The 21,682-nt window shown below is 38.7% G+C and overlaps 2 protein-coding genes across 7 annotated transcripts in view; one reads left to right on the plus strand and one right to left on the minus strand.

Annotated features, from left to right (window-relative positions):
• Positions 1-18,576, minus strand: part of Cert1 (ceramide transporter 1) — a 110,101-nt gene extending 91,525 nt beyond the window's left edge. For both annotated transcript variants that reach the window (XM_028871685.2, XM_028871684.2), the window contains exons 1-2: positions 18,027-18,576; positions 11,859-11,993 (exon numbers count right to left, since the gene is read on the minus strand). In XM_028871685.2, coding sequence (XP_028727518.1) covers positions 11,859-11,993; positions 18,027-18,122 — 231 coding nt within the window. In that variant the 5' untranslated portion in view covers positions 18,123-18,576. The remainder of the gene's footprint in view (positions 1-11,858; positions 11,994-18,026) is intronic.
• Positions 18,577-18,674: 98 nt separating this feature from the next.
• Positions 18,675-21,682, plus strand: part of Polk (DNA polymerase kappa) — a 60,931-nt gene continuing 57,923 nt past the window's right edge. The window contains exon 1 of one of the 5 annotated variants that reach the window (XM_037209487.1): positions 18,675-18,973. The gene's annotated coding sequence lies outside the window, so the exon portion shown is untranslated. The remainder of the gene's footprint in view (positions 18,974-21,682) is intronic. The other 4 variants (XM_028871681.2, XM_028871682.2, XM_028871679.2 and 1 more) reach the window with 4 other exon arrangements.

A 21,682-nucleotide genomic window follows, 5' to 3' on the forward strand; every position in this document is an offset into this window, starting at 1 on the left:
TTCATCACAGATCTTTTGATGACCTTAACTGAGCCTCTAAAACAAATTCTTTCTGAAGTAGTTTTCTAAATATTAAAAAAAAATAGAAATTATTTATCATTCAAAAATGATTTACTGACTTTCAGTTTTATGTATGAGTATTTTATGTGCCTGATGCCTACAGAAGTCAGAAGAGGGCCATCAGATGTGCTGGGACTGGAGTTACAGAAGGTGTGAGCCACCATGAGGGTCCTGGGATTTGAACTCAGGTACTCCAGGAGAGCAGTCAGTGCCACACTGTCTCTCCACCCCCTATTTAAAATGTACTACTATTTTTTTATTTTTAAATTAGTTTACAAAGTAGTAGGTTTCTTTGTGGCATTTTCATAATACTTAGTTTTGGTTTCCTTCCCCTGAGACCCTGCCATTTATTACTGATTAAACCTTCCTGTACCCAGTATCCCCCTCCTGCCCTCATGGACCATGTGTTCCATTAGCCTTCCTCCCACATTTCCACTTCTCAGGGTTCCCTTTCTAGTTTTCTGTTATCTACAGACTTACTCCTACAGAAATAAAAGATGTAAAAACCTAAGATCTGCACATGAGAGATGCCATGTAATGTTCATCCTTCTAAGCCTGGGTTAATGTCATGTAGAATTTTCCAGTTCCATTCATGTTTCTGCAAATTTCAAACTTTATTTTCCTTTACAGTTGAATAAAGTTTCATTCTGTATATGTACCACATTTTCATTACCCAGTCCTTTGTTGATAGACACATAGGTTGATTTCATTTCCTTGCTATTACAAATAGAACAGCAATAAACATGGATAAATTAGTGTCTCTATAGGAAATGGAGTCCTTTGAATGTATTAACGAACCAGAAGTGGTAGAGCTGGGTCATTTCCAATATGGAAGTTCAATTTTTGGCTTTTTGAGAAACTTCAACACTAATTTCCATAGTGACCACAGCAGTTTTCCTTCCTACCAATGGTAAATAATGGCTCTCCTTTCCCTCCATCCTCACCTGCATGTTTCTTATGTTTTCTTGTGATAGCCATTGTGAAATGAGATAAAAATCTCAAAGTAGTTTTATTTATTTAGTTTCCCTGACAGATAAGGATGCTGAACACAAAATATTTATTAGATATCTGTTTGTCTTGAGAACACTGATTTTAGATTTTAGATCGTTAAGCCTTTTGAGGGGGGATTGGAATATCTTCCTCCTCCTCTTCAATTTTTCTGTTCTAAAGTATTCTAGATATAAATACTGTTAGATGTACAACAGGCAAAGATTTTCTATCATTCTGTAGGCTGTCTCCTCCCTTGGTTAACTGCGTCATTTGCTGCGAGAGGAGCCTTTTAACTTCATGAGGTGTCATTCTTGATCACTGACTTTATTTCCTGAATGACTGCAGTCCTATTCCTTTATCTTCAAGTGGTTTACTTTCTCATCTACAAACTTTATGAGAGTTTCAGGTCTTATGTTAAGGTCTTTGGTCATATGTAGTTAATTTTTGTGCAGGGTTGAGAGATAAAGATCTAGTTTCACAGACAAACAGTTTTTACAGCATCACTTATTCCAGAGCTGTTTTTCCTCCAGTGAGCATTTTTGGCATCTTTGTTAAACACCAGGTGGCTGTAGCTGTGTGAGTTTATGTCTGAATCTTTTTTATTCTGTTCCACTGAACTATGTTTTTTTGTTTTATGTGTGTGTGTGTGTGTGCCAATATCATGTTGTGTTTTTGTGACTATAGCTCTGTAATGTAACATGGATCAGGTATGGTAATACAGCCAACCATTTTATTTTGTTGCTCAGGATTTCTTCTGCTTTCTGAGGTCTTTTGGGCTTCCAAATGAGTTTTCAGTTTTACTTCTTTTGCTTTTATAAGGATTTTTACTTTCAAATCTAATCGCTTTACTAGCATGTGCCTCGGAATCCATTATGTTGAGTGGATTACTCTGCTGTCACTGTGATGTGAAATAATCAACTTAAACTTACAGTTACAGTCTCTGTTCCAGTTAGATTGTTCTCTGAGGTATATGCGAAGAGACACCTTCAACATTCGAGATATAGATGGTGCTAGGTTCATTTCCCCAAGTTCTCTAGCAAGTCTTTTCAACCTAAGTCTTTCCTTCCCATTCCTTCAAAGTTTTCCTGGATTATAACTTTTTTTCCCTCCAAAGTGTCTACTAACAGGAGTATTATTCCTTCTTTATCTATCTTCCATTCTTACAAATAACTTTATTATCCTTGGCTACTTCCAGTTCTTGAAAGTCCTTGCTAATTTCCATATCCTCAGTGAGTATGATTAATTCTACTGGAAATACAGACTACTAGTTTTCTTTTGTTTCATGGTTATTTCAGTCAGAGGTGTGAGAAATTTTCTTCACTTAATTTTTAAATTCCTTCCCAATATTATGCACTAGTCCTTTATAATTTTTATTTTTGTCTTATTTTTGTAGTCTTATAGGTCCTATCCAAAGGATTCAGTATCTTTGGGGGAGAGGAGTTCTAGAAAAGTTTATATTTAGAAAACTCACTTTAAATCACATTTTCTGCCTCAACAAAAATTATGTTTATATTGTTTTCTGTCCCTTAAAGTGGTTTATAGTTTGAAATCTTTCCTTTAATTATACTCTGATCTACCTGGTGACTGTGTTGGGGGATATATTTAGATTATGAATGAATGCATTCAGTCTTTCTGGTAAAACTTTCAACTCTCCCTTTACTAATGTTCTTTCTATTTCAGAGACACAACATGTTTAATTTTGCTCGCAAGGCCTTGCAGCAGAAGCCTGTAGGAGTCTGTTACTATATTAAAATGTAATTATATTGTAGTCTGGCATTATCTGTAATGTTGAAGGTGGTATTTTACATAGAAATTTTATAGATGTTGAGTTATTTTCTTTTTTAAGGAGATAACTTTTGAAAAGCTGGTAACCATTATTTTTAGCTATCCAGAGACTCATACAAAAAATGTAAGAACTAAAATTTTTTTATTTAATATAGTCTCTCACCTTCATTTTCCTGTCCATAGAAATAATCATTTTACCTTTTACTTAGTTAATTTGTAAAACATCTAGCACACTGTTAAGCACACAATAATCATCTGGTTCTTGTTTTTTAAAAATCTTATACTAAACAAACACACACAAAGTGAGCAGACCACCTATTGTGGTTCAACAAAAAAAGTTATGGCTTAGGAGAGGACTGGAAAGGTGAAAGGCGTTCCAGATAATGAAAAACTGAATGAACAAAGTCAGCAAAGAACGTCAAAATGCCATTTAGAAAAGCAGCCAGGCTGATAGAGGGGATGTTCTGTTCGTCTACTCTGAACAATCATTGTAATTAACATTTTCCTTTAGTCTGAACATTTTACACCTATTGTTCATTCAGACTGCTGAAGCCAATGGCACAGCTAGCAGCTTTTTGTGTAGAGTAGGTGGAGAGGCAGAGAGGGATGTGTGCTGAAAATCCTGCTGTGCAGACTTCCCAGAACCCAAGTAAAGCCAAGTGTGCAGGCATCTACCTGTCAGTGGAAATAGATGGATCCCTGAAGTTCACTGGCGAAGGTAGCCAAACTTTTGGGCTTCTGGTTCAGTGAGAGAGTCTGTCTCCAGGTGTGCTGTCTAGTTTTATGACAGCTTGACAACAGCTAGCGTCATCAGAGAAAAGGGAACCTCAATGGAGAATCTCTCCATAAGATTGGGCTGTAGACAAGCATGCAGGGTATTTTCTTAGTGATTAATGGGGATGGCCCAGCCATTGTGGGTGGTGCCATCCCTGGGCTGCTGGTCCTGGGTTCTATAGGAAAGTAAGAGCAAGCTAATAAGCAGCACTCCTCCATGGCCTCCTCTTGCCTCCAGATTCCTGCCCTGTTTGAGTTCCTGTTCTGACTTCCTTCTGTGATAACCTATGATGAGGAAGCATAAGCCTAATAAACTCTTTCCTCTCCAAATTGCTCTGGTCATGGTGTTTCATCACAGTAATAGTAACCCTAAGACACCAGACAGTAAGGTGCAGAGGATAATACACTTCCTGCTGTGTCTGTAGCATGTGCTCACACAGGTGCCTGCACATCTATGTGCGTAACACACACACACAATTAACCAAAACCAACTAGAAAAAATAAGAAATGGTAAATCAAAGAAAGTTAGGAATTGATAGAAACATCAAACATTAATATATATTAATATATAAATATGTAAACATATATTTATATTATATATAAATATATATTAAACATATATATATACTTATTTTTTAGGTTATTAAACAGAACAATTTGATGGAGGGAACTCTTACAGGAAATTCATGGGAATCTATTTAATCATGGTGTGAAGGATCATATCCTGGCTCTAATATGTCACCTGAATGTGTCTCCCTTTGATAAGCCAGCTTCTATCATGTTTTAAAAATGAAGGCTTTGCTTCTAATACAAGTCTTTCACAAAAGCAAGAAATTTGACAATCTATTATGTGTAATAACTATACAAAATACTTGAACATAATACTTTTTTATATTTCATTTATTCATTTTTTACAACCTGACCGCTGTTCCTCCTCCTCCCTCTCCTTCCAGTCTCCCATCTCCCCTCTGCCCCATAATACTTCTTTTCAACACAATCACTCCACACTTGGACCTGTCTTCCACTTTCATCAGTTTAAGGATCCACGGGCTAAGCTGATGTTCGGCTGGCAGGAGAGTCTGTGCCTACTATATACAGAGCTGAGTTTGCCCCTCAGTTCCACATAAAGCAGGTGTAGTGGCACATGCCTCTAGTTACAGAACAGTGGGAGGAAGTGTGGAAGAAGAACTGGGAAGTGCGTCCGGTCCAGATACACTGTTCTATTTCTTTGTTTCCCCCAGAAACTGAAGGCCTGTGCTTGCTAGAGAAGTGCTCTACCAGCCAGCTAAATCCCCAGTCCTAGTACATTGTATGCATGTTTGAAACTGTTAAATAAAAATTATTTTAAAAACATTTTTAAGGAAGGGAGAGAAAAGAGGAAACTAAAACTTGGGGAAATTCACTAACCTGCTCAAAAGCAGAATTTGGCCATCTGAGACTCAGGTTTGATTTTGGAGCTTATGATATTTCATGTTCTTTATGAATTAACATAAAAATAAAACATGTATGACTTTCAGGAAAACCAAGAAAACAAGACACATGTTAACTAATGCAAAAGGCAAATGAGGATGATTGATCAGACCTTTTGTCTTCAGATGACCTCAACACTAAAATACTTTTAACAGAAGGCATTAGGAGTAAATGTGGTGACTTCTGCTATCCCTCCAGTTCCCAGCATTGGCTGGTAGCTTAGTGCAGCTCTCAGCCCTCATCAGAGCAACTTCTTTTGTAGTGAACAACTGTCAATACAGAGATTCACAACTGGCTAGAATGCAGGGATGTAGGTGATGGTGGAGTACTCAGTTCTAAGTGCAACATCTAGATCATACCCCTCCTCTGAAGGCTCAGGGGACGGCATGGAAGACCAGAGGTTGGGAGAACTACTGTGAACAGTATCTTCCGAACATGACAGGGCCATCACATTCATGAACAAATGGCAACTGTGGCTGCCTGCACAAGACTTGCTCAAGACCAAGCCAATCAAAGCTAAATGACAGATGGAAGAGGGGCTGGTAAGACCCACCTCTAGCTGAAGAGCTATTGGCAAGGGGAGTCAGTTGTTGTTTTTTCCAGAAGTCTGATCCATGGTAGGCTGTTCATGCTTCAGTGGATGACCCTACACTCATGTGCATATGGGTAGCACCAACTGGATTCAATGGGTTATTTTTAAAAAGGAGGACATGAAGCTGCAAGGATATGTTTGAGGGGGTCTAAGGAGTTAGTGAGTGGAGGTGGATATGAACAAATTACATTGCATACATGCATGAAATTCTCAAACAATATATTTTAAAAAATAAAGCTGAAAATTTGAAGAGCTGCTTTATAAATATTTAAGTCATGTCCCTGTACGCCCTGACAAAATAAAATGTACCATACAGCCAATTTTCCTATGCTTATGGCAGCATGTGACAAAGTAACATCAAATGGGAAGCAGAAGACTGGGGCTCTCCTTAACTGACACTGTGTTATAGGTTGTATGATGTCCCCTCAAATTCTTACGTTTATATCCTGTTACTGAAAACTTAAAAATGTGACCTTATTCAGAAATATAATTAGTTAGAATGAGGTCACACTGAAGTAGAATAAGTCCCTATTCCTATAAAATATGTGTCCTTTATAGGAGGAAAATTTGGACACACAAACACAGAAGGAGAATGCCTTACGAACACAAAAACATCTAAAAGCCAAGAAGTGCCAATGATTGCTGGCAAACAATCAAAGAAGCATGGAACAGATTTTCCCTCATAACAGAAAGAATGAACATTCAAAAAGATTTGATTACCCATTCAACACAGAGAAGTTGAGCTGGTGCCTACCTACAGCCTTCACCCCTAATGACCAGTGTTCAAGGTACTGGAAGGTACTTTACACGCTCCCAGAGGAGAAAGGTAAACACCTCCCCAGCTACTGATTTATAATGGTGACCTGCCTGCAGGACACGCTGGTGTAACAGTGGCACAAAAGTTGTGGGAGTCACCAACAACTATCTAATTGGATTTAAAGTCCACTCCATGAGATGGGTCATGGATGTAAGAAACAACAACAACAACAACAACAACACAACCAAATACTACTGTTCTGCCAAAGCAGCACAGCAATAAAATGACTCCTAAAAACATTCTGCTGTATTCATAGATCAGTGTCTCACTCAACCATCATCAGAAACTTCCTCCTTCAGTAGATAAGAACAAATATGGAGACCCATGACTGGACAACGTGCAGAGAGTGAGAGACCTTGGAACACTTAATTCTAAATGGGATGTCTCCATCAAATCCATCCCTTTTAGGGCTCAGGTAACTCAGCTGAAGAGGAGAAAAAATTGTAAGAGCCACAGAGGATGGAGAACACCAAGGAAACAGTGTCTTCCAGACACAACAGGACTGATGCACACATAATCTCCCAGAGACTGTGGCAGCTCGCCTGGGGCCTGCATAAGTCTACATGTGGGTACCAGCACTGAGAAGGAACACAAGTTCCCTTCCTAAACCCAGAAACTATCTCTAATTGATTACCTTTCCCAAATGAAAAATTAGCTTTCTCCAATGAGTCTCGCTGAGCATAAAAAACACAGCTAAGGTCAGGTACCATGTCCAGCAGCAGATAGCCAACACAAAACAAAACCAGGGATGTTTCTGGAGGGTTTCTATCTCATAAAGATTTGTACGGGCATATCTTTACCTTACAGGTCTTTTGCTTATATATTATGGTTCCTGATTTTGTGTTTATATGGGATTTCTGGGTATGTCTCTGTGTTTTTTATCCTTTTTATTTGGATCTGGGAAAAGTTAGGAGAGGGGAAACTGTAATCAGAATACATTGTGTAGAAAATAATGTATTTTCAAACAAAAACAAAACAAAAAAGGAAAAAGAAAAAACTGAGCCCACACTACTTTAAATGTAGCATTTCTAAATTTATTTTCATGGTTCTCAATTTTCAGTGTTTTCTTCCCTTGTTTATCTTCTTTTACATCTTCATTAGCCTCTTCAATTTTCAAATTAAAAAAACTTTCAACTTTATTACTTTGTGTGTAGGCATACATGTCATGGCATACAGTGTGGAGGTCAGAGGACAACTGGGTGAAGTTGGCTTTTCTACTTTCTCATTGACTTAGGTTCCAGGGAGCAAACTCAGGTCATTAGGCTTTTGAAGACAACACCTTTACTCCTTTACCAGCTGAGCCATCTTGTTAGCCCTGACCTCTTTAATTCTGCCCAAATCTTTCAACTTCTCCTCTTATGATTCCTACTGAACTGGGAGCTATTTTGCTTTAATGTTATTTTCATTTCCAGCAGCAAATATTTTCACTATCTTTCAGGTTTCTTTCTGAAAAATCTTAAAACATGAAATTGGTGAATAAGTATTCTTATAACTAATATCTGATGAAAAATAGGAGTCCCATTCACTTGGTAATTTAAAGTTCCAAAGGTTATTTAGTACACAAGTTAAACGTCCAAAGTGAGAGACCAAAAATTACAGCAACATCAGTTCTGAAGATAATGGCTTCATCATGGCAAAAATCTCTATATTTCATACAACATCTTCTAATTTCAGTAAATACAAACAAAAACTCCTAAACAAATGAATAGCTCCCCACATCTCTCCTCTCCACAAACATTATCAGTAGTTTAAGGAATTGATTCGTGAAATATTATCAAAGTAATTTTAAATATGATAAAAAAGAAAGCTTATACATGGCAAATGTACATAAGATAGTAAAGAAAAATTTGAAAGTCATTTTATAATATATACTAAAACTGGCAATTTCAAGAAGGGTATGAAATAATGGTATTAAAATGAATGGTTGGTTAACTGAGAAAATAATAAGCTACACTGTATCACAAATCCTAATTGGTCTTAAATAAAAACCCAGAGCCATTTTTTTCCCCTCTTGGTGTGTTTGTTTTGTTTCTGAGACAGGATCTCACTCTGTAGCCTAGGCTAGCGTGAAACTCCTCTTTAGCCCAGACAAGCCTCAAACTCAGTGACATTTCTCCCTTGGTCAAGTGTCCCCATCACAACAGCCAGTAGTGCTCTTGCATTAAGAGAAAACAAGGACATAACAGTAAGTTTAATAAGGTATCTGTGTAAATAAAATGAAGACCATAACAAATGCTTGTGTAAGCATACAAAGTCTCAGGAAAATATACCTTTCTGTGTTTCTTGAATGCAGGAGTAAGAAAAGATAAGCATTTACTTGGTAACTTTTTAAATAGCATGAGTATTTTTAATCATGTTCTGTTTTGTTTTGTTTTTAAGAATTTCAAATAAAAAAGTTTAAACGCTCCATAAGCTTCTAAGTTTGTTTGTGCATGTGTGTTGTGTGTTTATTTAAAATAGGATCTTGTTCTGTGGTCAAGCAGCATGGAGTTAAGGATATTCCTTGCATCAACCCCCAGCGCATGGATTACAGGTCAGTACCACCATGTCTAGCAAACATTTGCTTGACTGCAACAAACAGGACAAGTTTTATACCACAGGCTGAGTCTTAAACAGTAATTATTGAGTTTTAGTAATTGAGAAATTCAACTATCCCTATGTATTCTATACACAGAAAGTTCCTTTTCAAAAAGTGAAGGTACTGGTTTGTTTGCTTTTTTATCTACATATCTGTCCACCTTAGAAGCAAAACACTGTTTCTTTAAATTATTTCAGCCAGGTATCACAAGGCCAAAGAACAAGATTTTTATATTGATTACTCATTAAAATTAGAATTGTAGTGGATTAGGGTAATAATGGATTAGGCTCCACAACAAAGGTAATAAGTTTACACACTAGATCTACCAACAAATAATATTGTAAAATCATTACAGTAAAAGCACAATTCTTACGTATGCCTAGTGTGGTTTGTGGTCCTAGCTATTCAGAAGGCTGAAGCAGGAGGATTCCAAGTTGAAAGCCTACCTGGGTATCTTAAAGACACCCTGTTACTAAATAAAAATGTAAGAGGTCTGGGAAAACAGCTCAATGATAGAATACTTGAAGCTCTGGGTTCAATCCTCAATATCACACATACACACAAATCAATTTCATAACAGCACCATGTCAACAAATTCACTGTTCGTATTTACTCTGTTTTCAGAGAGGAAGCGATAGAGGCAACAGCCCATATTAAAGCTAAAAATAACAATGGACACTTAACTAACAAAGAACATTAATTAATTTTTTTTAATTAAAGTATCTACTTGTAAATTTCATGCTGAAAAGTTCACTGTATTCATTTCTACTTTGTAATTTCCCTGAAATACATAATAAAAGACCATGAAGCTTAAAGCAAGGAAAGAACTGGAAGTTGAAAACAATCTCAAAAATAAATGCATTTCTTCCTATATTTGTTCACTACATCAGAAGACCAGCTTTACTAATTTCTATCTTTTTCACTATTGTTTAGTCCACTGAATATAGCCACATCTAAATCTCTTGTTCCAGAGTATTCAAACTACTTTACTTTTCTACCAACTCCTTTGATTATGTACATATTCAAAGTTTTGCATACAAATACAACTGTAACAAAAATATCTGCCATGAACTGTTTTTTCTCCCAGCAGATACAATAAATGCGTTTATTAAAATTTCTTTATCCAAATGCAGAGCTAATAGAGTCTATAGTTCAAAACAGGATAACTACATTTAAATCCACTATGGGAATACTACTACTTAGGAAGCAATACAGAAAATATAAATCCCCCTATTTTTAATAATCAATAATACTGCAATTAGTTTGTAAAAGAAGGGGACCAGAAAAGAACTATAGAAAGATTCTTTAATATTATAAAGAACACTTCCACTTCCATTCATTGTTCTGGCCACACAAATATTGACAAAAAGGACAGATACAATGTCAAAAACTTATTTACCACATAACCATCAAAATAAACACTGAATCTTTAATTTCAAAATATTTCTTTAAAATTGTCTCTAGTTGGCAGTAGTAGTTTGATACTAATATTTCCAAACAATTCCTGTTTTACTAATTTGATGTTCAATTAAGATTTTGTTTTCTATCATGAATACAAAGGAGGGTAATGTACAGAACATAAAAAGATGAAAAAAATACTGCAAGATTTTTCTTTAATGCAAACATAAACAATATGTAAGTCAAATGTAGAGAGTCAATATGTAAGTCAAATGTAGAGAGTAACAGTAATTCCAAAAATATCTTTTACTTTTATAAGTAATTTTATCATAAAAATTTGACTTTCAAGTGGATCAATAAAATCTGAATTATTTTTGTCTTAGCATATCTATTTTTAGATTTTAAGCTATTGACTCCCTTAGCTAATCTCCATTTAACTATCCTGCCTTAGCTAATTTTCTTTTTTTGCTTTTGATTAAATATGTCTATGGCATGCTGACCACACTCAACCAATAAGCCTTTTTAAGGTGTTAGAATAACACACTTTGATTCCAATAATTGAGTTAGATGCTTAAAAAGTCAATTGTTGGTTTCCAAACCTATCTGTGCCGATTTACTTATTATTTATATTAACATTATTTAAGTCATGGACTACATACAGTAGGAAAAGTTGTTTCTATGCAAACTAAGAACGACTAGACAGAAGTGAAGTCCTGTTTTAAAATTACATGAATGTGACATAACATATTCTAGAAAATCTGAAAATTCTGAAAGCACTTAGTGTTTTTCAAAAGTATTTTCAAAGGTGTTTATTCCAGCCAGGAGTGGTGGTGCATGCCTTTAGTTCCAGCACTCAGGAGGCAGAGGCAGGCAGATCTCTGTGAGTTCGAGATCAGCCTGCTCTACAGAGTGAGTTTCAGAACAGCCAGGGCTACAGAGAGAAACCCTGTCTTGAAAGACCAAAGGGGAGGGGGGGAATATTTATTTCACTTTAGGGCAATTGAACTACAGACCATGCATATTATGTAAAAAGTTAACACAGAACTCTCAACTTCATAAAAAAATGGTATAAAATCTGTATGAAAAAGTTGGCAAATGAATGTTTGTTTTGTTAAATAATTTAAATAAGGTTATTTTCCCAATTTAACTTTTTAAATATCCTACGACATTTCCCAATCTTACCAGTTATGAAGTAACCTGCTACCTTTTCTTTCCTGAAACACTTTGATTGGTTTGAAAAGCCACCTGAATAAAAAACCTTTAGGGTTATATTATGCAGCTGTATGTTGCTGGGCATAGGACAAGGATTCCACAGCTCTACAATAAGACTAAGAACAGTTCTGATACACAGTCAATGCCCGCTGATTACCTACTGAGCAGGGAAAGGTACTTACTGTGATCACAGCCTTGCTAAGACAGATGGATCCCCTGCAGCCATATTCTGTCTCATCTTCAGATTTGTAGTAACTCAAAGTATTATTCTTCAAAACTACCCAACGATCCTGCCACCCATGAATATAGTTTGTCCACTAGGGATGAGAAGAAGAGAAAGGAGGGGAAAAAATTAAGTCAGTATTTTACAAATTGAGAAATTCCAAAATTTTAACACAAAACTTTGAAAAGCTGTAACAATTACAATAAACAGTAAAAAGATTAAGTGGTAAAAACTGACATGTTTCTAGTATATAATGACCTTTGGTAATTTTATTTTAATAGCTAGGAAATAAAAAATATAATATTTTCTTCTACATTTGTAAACTTCTGCCACTATCTTTGTATACTTTCTTTCAGCTTCCCTTCTTCATCATCTTTATGGCATTTAAATTGTCCTGATCCCTATATAAAGTAACATGCTTAATAAATAAGTTACATGGTCTCTCTCCTATACCAAATACTGTATAGTCTTCTGAAGAAGTATAAAGCCAATCACCACCAAAATGCTACTCATGTATGTTAGTCCCATATGAAAATAGTCCCGTATGGTCATAATTACATCAAAGAAAATAATCTACATCATTAATCTTTATAAAGTTCACAGTAGTTTTAATTTTTCCCCTATAGAACTGATGACTGCATATTTAAAATGATTAATTCATTTACAAGTTTCCCTTAAGTTATATTTTTCTAACCCAGAAGAACTAATACAAATATAAAGTTGGATTACCTATCATGATATCTATGTTGCTAAGGTACTGATATACAGAGTAAATATTACAATCAAGAAAATGGCAAAGGTAAGTAATCTAATTTGATGGGAATACTTGATTTTTCATGTTTTTATTTATATCTGGTGTTTTAACACAAACAATTCTAAAAACAAATTTAAACTGGATTGTTATACAATGCATTAGCTCAGGCTGTTTACCTACTGAGAAATCTTTTCTGTTTCTATGTCCTAATTAAGCACATTTGAGATTGGTTCCGCTTTTAAGTCTAATCTTCATTACTATAAGCCATCTCTGGGAGCTCACCCACGCTGACAATTTAACTCACTCTTTTCTAAGGGGTCTCTGGGCACTATTTCCTTATTTCTAACAGCTTGTGACTCAACCAGCACTTAGATACCCACTTGAAACAAACGATAGTTCCAAACAAAACTGAAATCACCTCCCCTATAAGGTATATTTCTTCCCTATGTTCCTGTTTCCTTGGTTGTATTACTACTTCTGCAGTCATGGAGACTAAAGTTGGCTTACCACCAGATACACGAACAGAATAGTAAATACAGGACTAAACAGACCCAACTTTGCTACCTGTGCTGGGGGAACTTGGACTGGTTACTTAACTTTTGTTTCTCTGTATGTTGTTTGAATGGCTGAATAAAATAGTGAAAATGACTAGCACAGTTATACAGGACACTCAATATCTGACTGATCCTTTTCTCATAGTTTATCACCAAATCTTACTAATCTTTCCTTGATATCAACCTTTAAATTTGACCTCTCTTTCCAGTTTCCAATAATTCCAATCAAATGATCAGCTTCCTATATTCTTGAGAAGTCTTACCCCTCTTAACCTACTTTTAAGAATAATCTTATTAAGTATACTTGTTAATTTATGCAGTATATTAATGAGACTCCAGCCATGAAACTTACATAGACAATTCCCTATTCTCTATCACATTAAAAGGGCAAACCTCCCAGCTAATCCTAACTTGGTGCCCATTATCATCCTTCATTAGCTAGTAATTGTGGCTATGTTGCCTTCTATGTGTTTCTTTGCCAATCAAGTCTCTCTCTTTTAAGAGTTAAGATTACGCCGGGCAGTGGTGGCACATGCCTTTAATCTCAGCACTCAGGAGGCAGAGGCAGGGGGATCTTCGAGGCAGAGTTTGAGGCCAGCCTGGGTCTACAGAGTGAGTTCCAGGAAAGGCTCAAAGCTACACAGAGAAACACTGTCTCGAAAAAAATCGAAAGAGTTAAGATTACAGAAGAAAAGATTAGAACAGTACCTGGCTGGTCCTATTAACTTTATTTGAGGCATAATTATGTATAGATAAGGAAGCTTAACCATCAACATCTCTCTCTAGATCCCTCCTAAAGTGAAAAGAGGAACTCTAATGACTGTATTTACAATCTGTATTATTTTCTTATAGTGGAACCAACAAATGGCACAGGCTTCAGGACTCAATAAATGTTTTATTTGCTCTTATTACACCAAGAAAGCAGGGTTTTGCCTTTTCTCTGCCACTATATTTGTTTCCACTCACCTATTTAATGCAAGCAATGTTGCATGCTAGATATTAAAGGAAAATCAAAGATTCCTTCATATTGCTAAGTTTGGCAATCACAAATTCAACAACAACAAAAAATAAGAGTCAGAACTAAGTTCCGTACAGAATGATATAGGGATTCAATGGAAAGAGACATTGAACATTTATGTAATCAAAGGCTTTATGGAAAGGACAGCATTTGAGATGGACTTAAAGAGCCAAGTATGCTAGGTCATGCCTATAATCCCAGCATTTCAAGGCTCTGGGAAGTGGGTCATGAGTTAGAGGCCAGTCTGGCCTATACAGCAAAGCTCTATCTCAAAAGAACTGGAAGTGGTGGCCTACACCTTAAAGCTCAGCATTCAGGAGAGGCAGAGGAGTCTCTGTGAATTTGAGGCTAGCTTGGTCTAAATAGCAAGTTCTAGGCCAGCCAAAGCTATATAGTAAGACCTTGTCTCAAGCAAGAAAACAAGCAGCCAGCACGTGCATAGTGATGGAGACCCAGAAAAAGTTGGCTAAGATTTCATTTATCCAGGCTTAGTTGCTTCCAAGTGTCAAGGTATGAACCTTTCTCAACATGTTCCATCCCATTTGTCATAACTACATGGAATTACTACTTAACTAGGATTTTTGGAACAGACATGATTAAGAAATATGTTTCATAGGTATTTCTGATTTCCATTTAAAAGGGAAAAAACTTTTGGACTAGTATATTTTTTAATCAAATTTTTATCCTCTCAATTCCAGACCCATCCCATTTTATGAAACAAGAAAGAAAACGGGAATACAAATTGGACTTATCTATATAACTCAACAGGAGGAAAAGAACACATGTGGAAAACTAGATCATGTTTAAATTATCAGGTAATTACAACGGGTTCAAATTACAAAAGACACGTACTTTAAGCTTAAAAACATGCACCAACTACAGTCTGAGTATATGTATTCAGTATAAAGTTCCTTTGATGAGGCTGCAGTTATAGGACAGTAGAACACTTGCCTAGCATGCACGATGCCACTAGGTTTGCTCTCTAGCAATGTCCAAAACTAAATAAAACACTTTCTAGAAACAGAAGCTAGCCAGATGGCTCAGGCTGTGAGGTACTTGTTATGCATACATGAAGACCTGTGTTTGATCCCTAGCACCCACATAAGAATGCCAGGCACAGTAGTGACATATGTCTATAACCCCAGGGCTGGGGAGGTGGAGACAGGAGGATCTTTTGTGCTAGTTAAATTACAATCTCTAGGTTTACTTTCAGACCCCGCCTCAAAAAACAAGGTGAAGGATTGAGAAAGACACTTTACTTTAGATCTCTGGCCTCCAGACAGGTGTACACATGCATACACACAAACACATACAAAGATAAAAGTTTCCGCCGGGCGGTGGTGCACGCCTTTAATCCCAGCACTGGGAGGCAGAGGCAGGCAGATCTCTGTGGGTTCGAGGCCAGCCTGGTCTACAGAGTGAGTTCCAGGAAAAGCACAAAGCTACACAGAGAAACCCTGTCTCGAAAACACTCACACACACACACACACACACACACACACACACAGTTTCCATAAAACATTATATATATAATATTATATATATATATATTATAATATTATATATATAGTTGTTTGTTTGTTTTCAAGACAGGGTCTCACTATGTAGCTCTGTCTGTCCTAGAACTCATGGTATAGACCAGGCTGGCCTGGAATTCACAGCTATCCACTTGCCTCTGACTCCCAAGTGCTAGGATTAAAGGTGTGCACCACCACACTGGACTATATAGCCATAAATTCTTAAATTTCAGGAAAATTTTCTTTAAGCTGTTAAAAGTTTTATTCACATTGATTGTATACACACAGACTGTCAAAATTAAAACAATTCCCCTTTCATGAACATGATCAATATATTCCTACACATTTAAATGCCAAAGAGAGTCCTCCTTAAGAAACTGATTTTGGGAGACAGGGCCTTACTACAAAGGTTAAATTAGTTGGCCTGGAACTTGCACTTCTCCTGCTTCAGCCTCCTGGGTGCTAGGATTACACGAATGTACAATTCTGCCTGCCACCCACGTTCAGGTTCACATTATACTTCATACACTACCCTGTATACAATAGGTCACAGAATATACGGCTTTTTTTTCTCATCAGTCATTCTAATCTCTCACTCTGCAAAAAGTGATGATCAAGAAGTCAAAAGTAAGATGGGAGGTGGCGGTAATGCAACCCTTTAATCCCAGCATTAAGGAGTCAAAGGATTGTGGATCTCTGTGAGTTCAAGGCCAGTCTGGTCTACAGAGTTCCAGGACAGCCAGAGCTACACAGAGAAACCCTGTCTCAAACAAATAAACAAACAACAACAAAAGTATAGCTTGTTTCATAAAACACTTGAACATACTTTTATGGCAGTTGCTTCTCATCTAATGAGAAGTAATGAAACTATCAGAATCAGGAGAGACAACCCATTTCATAACCACTTGGAAATGGAAACTTATATGTGTTCAATACAGATTCTTAAATGATAAAGATACTTTATATCTAAATAAATACTGGAGAGCTTCACTTTACTGAAAGCATTACATTAAAATTTCAAGAATGATCACAGCATCAAACATAACATAATTTTCAACTCTGTAAATAAACTTAACACTTGGAAGCCTTGCATCTGACATACTTAAGTCTGTCCCAGGCTTTCTCTCTACAGCTAAAGACGCTGTAATAGTCTAATCTCAGACAATTCCAGAAATGATGTTCAAGAACACTAGAAGCAGAGTGATTTCTTAATGGCCAATAGCACATGACTTGGTATCTTATGACCGGCTTGTTAAGGGACCAGCCCCAACTCTGGAAGCACTGCTAGCTCTAAGCATTTCTTAAAGTTTAACAGGAAAGGGCAGGGAAGTCAAAAAGGCTGAGTCTTCCCACAACAAAAGTGTAAAATATAACACATCCGTCAACTATTAACAAGATCACTCATTTCCAGCCCTATAAATGCTATCTAGGCTAAAAAATAAAAAATATTGAAAAGAAGCTTTTAAAAGCTTTGAAAAGGGGAAAAAACAGAAACGTCTTTCCTCAATATACACTGTATTACTAAATAATGTTCCTTTCCCTGAACTCTATAAGGGTCAGTCTTCACTCTGACACGTTCCAACTTACTACTAATATTTATTATCCAAGCCTGACGATTCAATAGCTCTTTTCTGAACTTGGGTAAGAAGGGGTAAAGTACAAAAGTGCTGCACACACTTTCTACATTCAAGAATCACTCACACTTCAAAGTTTACTATCTCAGATTTCAAGGCCAAACCCAGTCAACTGGCTAGCCTAAACCCGATAGAGCTGAACCCACCCCGCCCCGCCCCGCCCCAACCTATTCTGATGGGGACCTCCAAAACAATATTGTTTGAGAGGTCCATTTAGCTGCCCTCGCGTCCAGTACTTCAGACAGACACCACGGTTGCCCAACCCAGATTCCTACACCCCAGACAGCTGCCGCCTTGGGTTCCAAGTTACCAGATGCACCTTGCCTTCCAAACTGGATCGCGGGTTAAATACACGCTTTCCAAGGTCCTCGGCCAAAGCTGACAAGCTCCTGGGGACTGGGGGTGGCGACGTGGGGGGGGGGGGAGGCCAGTCCTAAACACCTCCTATCCCACCCTTGGCCGGGCACTCGTTCCAGGCGGACCTTTCGGGGGCCCCGCACCCCAAGCACATTCCGCAGCCCCCGCCCCGGGACAGTGGGTGCCTCCAGTCCAGCCCCACCCCAGGTCCCGAGCGAGCGGCTCCCCTCGCCTCGCGGGCAGGTGAGTCGTCCTGGCAGCGGGTCCCCTCGGCCCCCCCGCGGGCTGCTCACCTTGCTGAGGACCCCGCAGCGCTCTACAGGCGGCCCGGACTCCGTCTCCGGATCCTCCTCCGAGCCCGACGAGTTCCAGCTCTGGTTATCCGACATGGAGGCGCGACAGGCGAGCAGGAGACCGGCCCCCGCTCCGCGAGCTGCGCCAGTGCAGGCGCCCAGTCCCTGGGGTGAAGGGTCGGGGGATGGCACGGCCAGGAGTGCCCGCTCCGGGACGAGCGGGAACAGGAAGAGGGACGAAGTGCGCCCGCCGCGCCGCCGCCGCTGCCGCGCCTGACACCGAGCGGACCGGGGAAGGAGGACGAGCGGCGAAGAAAGCCTGCCCTTCCAGCCGTCAGCCGCCGTGGCCGTGACCCCTGCGCTGCGCCCGGCGCCGCCACCTGAACTCGGCCCCCGAGGTGCCAACCTCAGTCAGGGAGGGAGGAGGGGAGGGAGACGGGAAGAGCCAAGCCAACGGCAGAGACCCAGGTCCGCTCACACCTCCGCTACCGCCGCCATCTTCCTGCCGGGCCCACTATTTACCCTCCCTCCCCTCGCCGCTCCCTCCCCCTCCGTCCTCCCATCCTCCCTCCACCCCGCCCCGGGCCCCTCCCGGCGGCTCACGACGCTCCCTACCTCCGGCCCTCCCGGGTGACGACGGGTAGGGAAGGAGGCGGAGCGGGGAGAGGCGAGAGCTTGACAGGGAAGCCGCTGCGCTGCATTCTGGGAAGGCTGCCGCTGGGTCCGCCGCGCAGCCTCCTGGGAGTTGTAGTCTCAGTCCTAGGCAACTGGTGGGTGTCCCGGGTGCGCGGAAGGCTGGTTGCCTGGGGTGGGGGGGGACCTTCAGAGGGTCATTGGGCTGCTTTTGACAGTTGTGTGGCTCTTCGGTCTAGCTGGGCTTCTGAGCCGGCCTTCCGTGTTTATGACGATCCCTCGGCCCCTACGAACCAGGACGTGGGAAGCCTCAGGTGAGGATGTCGGGTTGTGCGTAGCTGCTTTCCGGAAAGCCCGGGAACATCTTTGCGACTTGCCTGGACAAGCATGTCAGGGGCTCCGCCGCTTTGCTATGGGCTGGAGGTTAGGAGTTTGTGACCTCTCCAGTCACAAACTGGAGACTTTTTTTCTTTCTGAAGCCGCCACTGCTAGCCCCGAAGGATTACTGTCTGTGTCTTTAGGAATTAGACTTCATACTTGAGGTTTTACTGCTGTTGAAGGAAGAATTCCTTCAGACTATTTTCGTAAGCGTTTTTGCATTTTTACATTTATAGAATTTTTATTTTGTGGAAAGTAATGCTGAGGTTGTCAGAGAACAAATAACGTTAAAAGAGGTTTTTATAAAAAAGTGAAATAAGGATCAAATTATATCCTAAATTTTTCTTAGTTGTAAGAGTCTTGTCCTCCCCTAAAGACAGGAAAGGTTGGATAGAAACTTTCTATCATAAAGGTCGAAACGCAAGTTTTATTGAATAATAAGGAAAGAGACAATAGGTGACTGATCATTTCAAAATCTGAAATTCTTTATAAGTAGTAAAAAGAACTTCTGCTTGCTACCCAGTTGGGAAAGAAAGTAAGAGGATATTTTGAGTGTGGGTTTATGTCTAGGGAAGGAAAAAAAAAACAAAAAAAACCTCTGGGAGCAATGGGAAAGGCCCACACTCCGCATATTGATAGGAAGTGGTTCTTAGAAGTACTTGTGATATCTTTCATTTCTGTAAATTGACACTAAGTGCAATAAATTATAAATCTGCCATGTGTCAGTTGCATATCATCTTCTATTGTAAAATCGTGACAATGCATAACTGAAGACATTCAAATGATAAAACCTTAAAAGATAAAGCTTTTAAGAATACCTTGTCAAGGTGTTAAAAACATAACCCAAGGTTATCATTCAACAGAGAGAGAGAGAGAGAGAGAGAGAGAGAGAGAGAGAGAGAGAGAGAGAGAGCCACTTTGTGAAAGACCAAGAGTATGCATTTAGAGTGGTCTGCTTCGCTTAGTCAACCTAATGAGGCTAAGACCTTCTAATTCTTGTTCTAGGTTTTAGAATCATTGCTCTTAAATAAAATGCTGGTATTTTTGTATTGAGAAATTCACTTCACAGTGCAATTTAGAATCACAGAAACAGTGTTATGTTTGATTCTGAAATTGAACCTTCTATTATATTTTATGTCTCACTTAGGTTTTGAATAATTGTGACCACCAACACCCAGCTTCCACTTATCTGGTTGAAAATTGCTTCATTATATTTAGTACTAATGTATGAGAAATTGCCTTGCTACATCAGTCCATTTTACTAAAGGCTAAAATATTTTAAGTGCAGGCAGATTTTTGTGTAATGACTGGAGTGCCACATTAGAGAATATGATTTGCATCATTACTGTTAGTGGAAAGAAATATCAATTCAAGAATGAAGTACACAAGCCTCCTTTATTTCATAATAAAAACTGATAGCTTTCCAGATGTCTGTCTTACATAGGGCCTTCTCTAATCCTTATGTTGTGTTCTTTATTTTCATGAGCTTTTTTTTTTTAGACCTGTATACCATGGGATTTATTTTAGTATGTGGAATGAGGTAGGAAATGAATTGTTGGTTTTTTTGTTCGTTTATTTGCAAATGGGCATTTGAGCCCAGCATTTTATTGAACAGTCTATTCTTACTCTTATGCAAATATGCTACCTTTATAGTATATAAAAGCCTCATATATAGTCCTGCTATTCATTCTTTTTCATTGATATATTTATATATACCAATACTTTACTGACTTAATTACTGTTTAGCTTTTGAATATTCAGTTAAGAAATTTTCCTGATGTTCTTTTTCATTTGGATGTTTTTCATATCTTTTCTTCCAAATAAATATGAGAGTAGCTTGTTGAATTGGTTGAGAACTTGTGGTTTGATTTGGGGCTGGGAAGATGGCTCTGTCAGTGAAGTTCCTGCTGCTCAAGCTAGAGAACCCAAATTCAGATGCCTAATATCCATGTAAGAGCCAGGCAAGGTGATACACATCTGTAATTCCAGAGCTGGCTGGCTAGAGACATGTGGATCTCTAGAGCTCACTAGCCTGCCAGCCCAATTGAAATGATGGGGTCCCAGGCTCTGTGAAAGACCTTCCTTGTCCTTAAAAACAAAGTAGAAAGCAATTAAAGAAAATACTCAAAGTTGCCCTGTACCATGAATCTTAAAAAGTCTTCTAATAAAAAACCCAGAGCCAGATATTGGGGTAAAAGCTGAAAGATCAGAGAAGCAAAACAGCCAACCACTAGATTATCTCTACAAAATCCTCAGCCTCAAGAGAGTAAGTTCTTGTTTCCTCACACCTTATATACCTTTCTGTGTCCTGCCACATTACTTCCTGGGATTAAAGACATGTGTCAACACTACCTAATTCTGTTTCTCTTATGTAGCCCATTGTGGCCTTGAACTCACAGAGATTCAGAAGGATCTCTGCCTCCCAAGTGATAGGATTAAAGGTGTGTGTCACCACTGCCTGACCTTTATGTCTAATTTAGTGGCTGACTCTGTCCTCTGATCCCCAGGTAAGCTTTATTGGGGTACACAATGTATCATCACATTTTCCTTCATCCTCCACAATCTTACATGCACACATACGCACACACACTCACACACACAAATCTGTTAGTGCATATGCACAAATTCACAAGAAAATGTTCAGT

The sequence above is a fragment of the Peromyscus leucopus genome, chromosome 11 (genome assembly GCF_004664715.2).
Source record: "Peromyscus leucopus breed LL Stock chromosome 11, UCI_PerLeu_2.1, whole genome shotgun sequence".
Classification (NCBI taxonomy): Eukaryota; Metazoa; Chordata; class Mammalia; order Rodentia; family Cricetidae; genus Peromyscus; species Peromyscus leucopus.